A 6727-nucleotide genomic window follows, 5' to 3' on the forward strand; every position below is an offset into this window, starting at 1 on the left:
CCATATAGGGATGGCCAGTTTGCTCACTGGGTGAGCGTGGTGCTGACAACACCAAGTCAAGGGTAAAGATCCCCTTACCGGTCATCTTTTTGAAAAAAAAAAAAAAAGGTTGTCAACGATGTTGAGAAATGAGAGCCTTCACATGTTGCTGGTGGGAATTGTAAAATGATGCAGCAACTCTGGAAAACAGCTCAGCAGTTTCTCTGAAAGTCCAAACGTGAGTTCACCGCGTGAGCCAGCAGTTCCACTCCCTGGTGTCCACCCAAGAGAAATAAAAACATGTCCACACAGAGGCAGTGCACATGGCAGCTTTATTCACGATAACCCAAAACTGCAAACAGTCCAAACGTCCATCAGCGGGTGAACAGAGAAATAAAATGTGCTCCATCCGTGCACTGGAATATCATTCAGCCATAAAAAAGGAGTGAAGCACTGACATGCTGCTACATGCTTGAGCCTGGAAACCATCACGCAGAGAGAGAAAAACCAGACACAAAAACCATGCTACAGAGAACTTCATGCTATAGAGAACAAAGCAACCAGAGGCTTTGAAGATGCCACACGTAAGAACACCGCCGCAATGGGAAGAAGGCTGTCTCGGTGGACCTGAACTTCCTGTGGGCCCTCTTTCTTCCACTCTGTGTTTCCTGTCCACCCCCTGCCACACGACACTAGTGTGAACGTGGAGTTAGTGAACAGGTGTGCACAGCCAGGACGGCAGCCAGGTGCCTTGTGGAAGCGCTGGGTCAGGGTGGTGAGCATGGTGGGGCTTGCTCCCCTCGCTGGCTCAGAGCATGACCACAGCCCCCATGGGGCATGGCCTCAGGCACAGTGCTCCAGGAAGGTGCAGTTGGCCCTGTGCACGAATCCACCCAGTAATGCACCTTCCGTCAGCATCAAGATGGCGCCTGCTGGGAGCTCCTTCCCAGTGGCCAGGTTTGTGACCTCCCCAGGACCCAGCACCCGGTCCCAGATGGCCAAGCCAGAAATGCTCCCCACAAAGGCCTCCGAACTGTCAAACCCACCCCCGACATGGTCTTGCTCCTGGCCCAGCACAAGGGCCCTCCAGGGGGGATCTCATAGCCCTCCCGGAAATGGGAGCCGGTGGCCACTAGCCTGCGGTCTATGTGCAGCCAGTACCTGCCCTGGATGGATGTCCAGATGATATAGACTTGGTGCCACTGGCCGTCCAGCAGTGGCAGCTCCCTGAAGGCCAGGTCTCCAATCACAAAGTGCATGGAGCCAGGGACCAGGGAGTCTCGGCCATGCAGCACCAGCTTGTTGTCGTTCTCCTTGGTGGCATGGGACAGGAGGGTACCCAGGTGGCCAGAGGACGTGCGGACCCAGCTGCAGAAGGATAGAGCCCGTAGGGCTGTGAGGAAACCGGGGCTGAGGACAACCATGTTCTCAGTGGAGGTGTTGGGGAAAACAAGCACAGGGCCCATGCTGCAAACTAGAAACAGAGGGAGGGAGGGTCAACCCAGGTACCATGAAGCAACCCAGAAGCTTCCATGCTGCAGGCGCCCTCCCCCGCTCTGGGCGGAGCCCTCCTTCCCCTCATGATAGAACCACCCCCATTTCACAGGCGGGAAGACTGAGGATGAGGACAGTTTCACGAGGGAGTGGCTGGGTCCCCACAGGAGCCTGGGGTGTCCACCTGCAAAGCTGAGCTATGCACCTCACCTCCAGGGGAGCCTCTGTATGAGTTTCCTGTTGCTGCTGTAACTCATCCCAAATGGAGAGACTTAAAACAGCATTATTACTACACTTCTGGGGGTTAGAAGTCAGACATGGGACTTATGGGGCTCAAATTGAGGTGTCAGCAGGGCTGGTTCCTTCTGGAGTCTCTAGGGGAGAGCCGTTTCCTGCCTTTCCAGCTTTTAGAGACACCTGTGTTTCTGGGCTCACGGCCCCTTCCTCCATCCTCAGAGTGCATCACTCCAGCCTCTGTTTCTGTCCTCGTGCCTCCCCCTCTGACTGTCCCTCCTGCCTCCCTCTTATAAGGATCCTTTTGATGACACTGGGCTCACCTGAATAATCTGGGATATTCTCCCCATTTTGAGGTCCCTAATTTAGTCATCTCTGCAGAGTCCCTTTTGCCATGTAAGTAACATGGGTGGTCCGACCTATTGGGGACCTGCAGGAAGCTGTCACCTGAACGAGCTGACAAGGCCATCCCGGCCCCTCTTTTGGGGCAGGGTGTGTGGAGGGTGGAACCAGAATCCTCCCACACAGCCCTTGGAAAGGTTTTTCAGAAGGGACTGTGGCCTGAGGAGCTGGAGGAAAACCTGGAAGTGGACAGGAAGGGGATAACCTGTGGTACTTACTCTCTCCTGGTCTCTGGGGCAGCTGTTCCTGCTGAGGTGGCTCTCTCAGGGCTGCAGCAGCCCCACCAGGTGCCCAATGACTGCCTGGGGCTGAGGGCTCCCCTGTCCCTTGGAGACAGGCAGCAAAGTCCTGACGGGGGTTCCTGTGCTCAGGAGAAGCTCTGAGCACCTGCCAGTCCCTCTGCAGCTTCAGATAGCTTGGCCTTGATGACTCAGGCTGGGCTTGGGTCAGGGCTGGGGTTGGCCCTGGGGCTGTGGTGCCAGAGTTGGCCGCCTGCCGCCCATCCAGAGCATACAGCCTGGCGCCCTGCCTGTGGACGGGGACCATCAGGTGGGCCAGCGTGTCCTACAGAGCCCGCACAGCCAGGGCCAGGCCCGAGATGGCGTCCCTCTCTGCCTTCTGTTCCTTCCTCTCCCGTGCCCGCCGCGTGCCCTCCTCACTCAGGGCGAGGTCCAAGGCCTGCAACCTCGTGTCTACTTTTCGGCTTCTGTGCTGGATCTTCCTCATCCAGGTCTTCAGGTGAGCCAGGTCCCTCTGCACAGTGGCCTGTGACTGGTTGATCGCCAGAGCCATAGCCCGGCTGTCTTCCTCCAGGGTCTGGAACCGCACGTCCACGTTGTAGGACACTTTGTAGTTGCTGGCGATGCCCTGCAGGTGTGTTAAGGCCACCTCTTGGAAGCTCCGAAACTGTAGAGAGGACACACAGAAATTACAGGGGCCAGGGCCGGGCCAGGCTGGAACAAGGCTTAATACTTATCCACTGATTTGATCCACAGTGCTATGAGATGCAGGATTCCCATGATCAGCCACATTGGGGCCAAGCACAAAGAAGCGGATGATGACACCAGTCTCATAGCTGCAGTGTGTGGGATGACAGGCCCACAGCCCAGGCCTGACCCCTCCCCGACGCCCCATGCCCTGGATGACCACCGGCTGGTCGCTTCACTGCTATGACCCTCAGGGTCCTTCCTGTGAGAGCGGGGCACGGCAGGATGGGCTTCAAAGCAGGAAGTGCTTGGTGCATGCAGGGCACTTGGGGACTATCTATAAACACCACATAGGAGTCTTAGAGCCATCCACACCTGCTGCTTCGATGTGTGCCCATGACCTCAGGGCTCCCATGCCCCACGATACTAACTGGCACCATGGGCCCCCCAGGACCCCAGCACCCCTCCAGTTGTGTTCCTTGGGCCTTCTAGCCTCTGGCCCCACAAGGTCCTTACGCATCAGCTGGCCTGTCTGCAGAGGGGGCCTAGCAGAGATCTTCACTGGTTTCCAGCTGCAGGTGGAAATCACATTAGGTGACAAAGAACCGTGAGCCCCATGTCTGCATCTACAGAGCACCGGTGTCTAACTGCTCTGTTTCTGTAACCACCCCACATCATGGGTATGCTTACCTGCTCTTCTAGTCTACGGAGCTTCTCAAAAAATGGTTTTCTTTGCCCCGCTGGGCCGGCTCCCTGTGATGCAGCCCTGTGTAGATATATGGGCAGAAAAATGAGGACGAAAGACAGGGTCTTCCTCCCCGAGCAGCCCATCCTGAGAGATGAGGAGGCTCTGGTGGCCTCCCGCCTGACCATTGGCCTCCTGTGTCTGCCTCACCCCCGCTCCCCCAGCTGTCCAGTGGAGCAGTTTTCCTTCTTCAACCCTGGCTGGGAGTCAGGTACTTCCTGCCACCCTAATGAAAGGCATCTGCCTTGAAGCCCACGGGCTCTGAGAGTCCGAGGTTCCCAAGGAGACAAGCTTAAACAGATGCAAACGGTTTCTTTGGAAAATCACTCTACTGGGTGCCAGTCCTTGTCTGCTTGGCTCAGAGGCAGATGGAGGTGATGATTTTCACAGGAGCACACGGACTCATGTTTCCACCAAGCCATGGAAGCATGCAGGGAACCCGACTGGGGCCGGAAATCACCAGGTCTGCACTGGACCCCAGCATCCCATCCGTGCACAGTGCAGACTGTGAAGCCCGGGTAAAGCAATAGAAATGCAATTGGGAGCCGCCTTAATTTCCTTTGGGGTATAAGTTGTGTAGGGAGTTGAATGATGCTTCCCAAAAAGACATGCTCAAGTCCTAACCCCAGTACCTGTGAATGTGACTGCATGTGAAAAAGAGTCTTTGCAGATGTAAGCAACGATCTTGAGATGTGCTCATCCTGAATTATCTAGGTGGGCCCTAAAGCCAATGATGAGTCCTCATAAGAGACAGAAGAGGAGAAAACACAGAGGAGGAGACCATGTGAGAGGGGGGCAGAGATTGGAGTGAAGCTGCCACAAGAAACATCTGGAGGCCCCAGAAGCTGGAAGAGATGAAGAAGATCCTTCAGAGGGAGCATGATGATTTGATTTCAGATGTCTGGTCTCCAGAACTGTGATAGGATAAGTTTCTGTTCTTTTAAGCCACCCAGTGTGTGGTAATGAGATAACCCATGAAGGCGTCCCCAAAGGTGTCCATCATTTCCAAGACTCCATGAGCACAGAGAGTGCGGGGTCAGGGAATGGGCGGCTGACCCTAGGCAACACCACAGATGTGGAGAAGATGCTGAAAACATCCAGGGAGAAAAGCCTGGTCACCTGGAAAGGGATGAGACTTTCCCCAGAGAACCGTTGGCCTTCACAACAGCAGTGCCAGTGCCAAAGACAGGAGCGAACCTTACACCTTCTGAGTGAGAATGATTTCCATTTAAAATTGTTCATCTTGGGGCCGGCCTGGTGGCGCACTGCTACAGTGCGCCGCTTGGGAGCGTGGCGGCGCTCCCGCTGAGGGTTCGGATCCCACATACAGACCGGTTCCCGCTCACTGGCTGAGCAAGGTGCGGGCGCGACACCGAGGGTTGCGATCCCGTTGCCGGTCCCGGTCCGGTACGGGCGCGACACTGAGGGTTGCGAACACTGAGGGTTGCGATCCGTTGCCAGTCACGAAAAAAGACAAAAAGGAAAAAAAATAAAAAATAAAAAATAAAATAAAATAAAATAAAATTGTTCATCTAGCTCCAGTGTGAAGCGGCCAGGAGCAAAGAATAAAGACATTTTCAGATGTGTGCGAAGGCTTGAGACATTTACCTTCTGTGTGCTATTTGTTGGGAAGTTACTGGATGATGTGCTTCAGGAAAACAAAGGCATGAAGAAAGACAAGCTGCTCTGGGAACTGGAGAGGGCCACAAAGTAGCGGCAGCCTGGGAGAGATTCCCGGGATGACGGGACTCCTGGAGGGTCCCAGGAAGGTATTATCCCTGCCACACCCCGCATCCAACTCATCATCAGCTCCACCTCCTAGAGACACCCTGAGGTCAGTCGCTTCTCAACATTCCCACTCCCTGCATCCGAGGTTGCCCTCTCCCGTCTGTCCTCAGAACTGCACCCAGCATGGACCTTTGAAAGTGAAAGCAAGGTCCTTACACCCACTCACTCTTCAATGCCCTGAGCACTGAGTAGACACTAAAGTCCCAGCTGCCACTCGCCCCCCAGGACTCACCCCTCCATCTCCCCTTCCTTAGCTCCACCTCCCTGAGCACGAGTTGTGGCCTCTGGCATTCACACTGCTGGTTTGCTCTGTCGTTTGGGCTTTTAGGAACTCACTCCATTTAGGGCTCTGCTCAGATGTCTGCTCTTCAGAGGCCTCACCCTACCTAAAACAGCCTCCCGCCCATTGCCCCTCATTTTTTACCCTGCCTAGGTTTTCTCATAATGACTTGCTGATATGCTGCGCCTGTAGTTTCCTCGTCCCCTGATCTTTCATTTGCTGCTCAGCAAGAGTGCTCGCTGCCCCAAGCAGGCCTTTGATTGTTTGTTGAATGAATAAATGTTTCCCGGATTTCCCCACAACGTGCATCTCTGCTGAAATGACACCTCCTTCGCAGGTCTTCCAGGATCACCCTCCCACCCCAAAGGCTAAGCCCAACCCCCGCTCCAGGGAGGGCGACAGAACTTTCTGCCCTGATGGAAATGCTGCAAATCCGCGAAATGGCTGCCTAGACCTTGACATGCGGCCAGTGCAACTAAGGACCTGAACTTTTAATTTTTTTCAGCTTCAGTTAACTTAGCACCTGCGTCTGGCGGTTACCTACGGACACAGGTCGATGCCGGTCTCGTTTACACCACCGCGTTCACTGACGTCTAAAATCTCAGCTGCTCTTTGCTTCCTCTTTTCTTCTGCGCGTCCCCGACAGGCCCGCACGCCCCTACGGCAGGGGTGGGTAGGAGGCTCAGTCGACATTTGCGGAAGAGCGAGCGCCCGGATGCGGCACTGCGGGGCGGAGGGAGGGGGTGGCTGACATCACCCCGGGGAGGACCGACCAAGAGTGGAGAAGCTAAGGCGAGCCGGGGCCAAGTGGGGAAGCGCGGCCCACCACCAGGCCCCGCCCCCGCCATCAGGCCCCGCCCGCCCCCACAGGACAGGCCC

At 55.6% G+C, this 6727-nt stretch overlaps 1 protein-coding gene across 1 annotated transcript; it reads right to left on the reverse strand.

The window, feature by feature from the left end:
• Positions 1-293: 293 nt before the first annotated feature.
• On the reverse strand, positions 294-6596 carry PTX4 (pentraxin 4, long). The gene is given in 5 exon segments (XM_008581382.1): positions 294-1061; positions 1064-1453; positions 2328-3015; positions 3726-3801; positions 6393-6596. Coding segments are annotated over 5 exon segments (1542 nt in total). The 5' UTR covers positions 6542-6596; the 3' UTR covers positions 294-822.
• Between the last annotated feature and the right edge of the window lie 131 nt (positions 6597-6727).

The sequence above is a fragment of the Galeopterus variegatus genome, unplaced genomic scaffold (genome assembly GCF_000696425.1).
Source record: "Galeopterus variegatus unplaced genomic scaffold, G_variegatus-3.0.2 Scaffold92, whole genome shotgun sequence".
Lineage (NCBI taxonomy): Eukaryota > Metazoa > Chordata > Mammalia > Dermoptera > Cynocephalidae > Galeopterus > Galeopterus variegatus.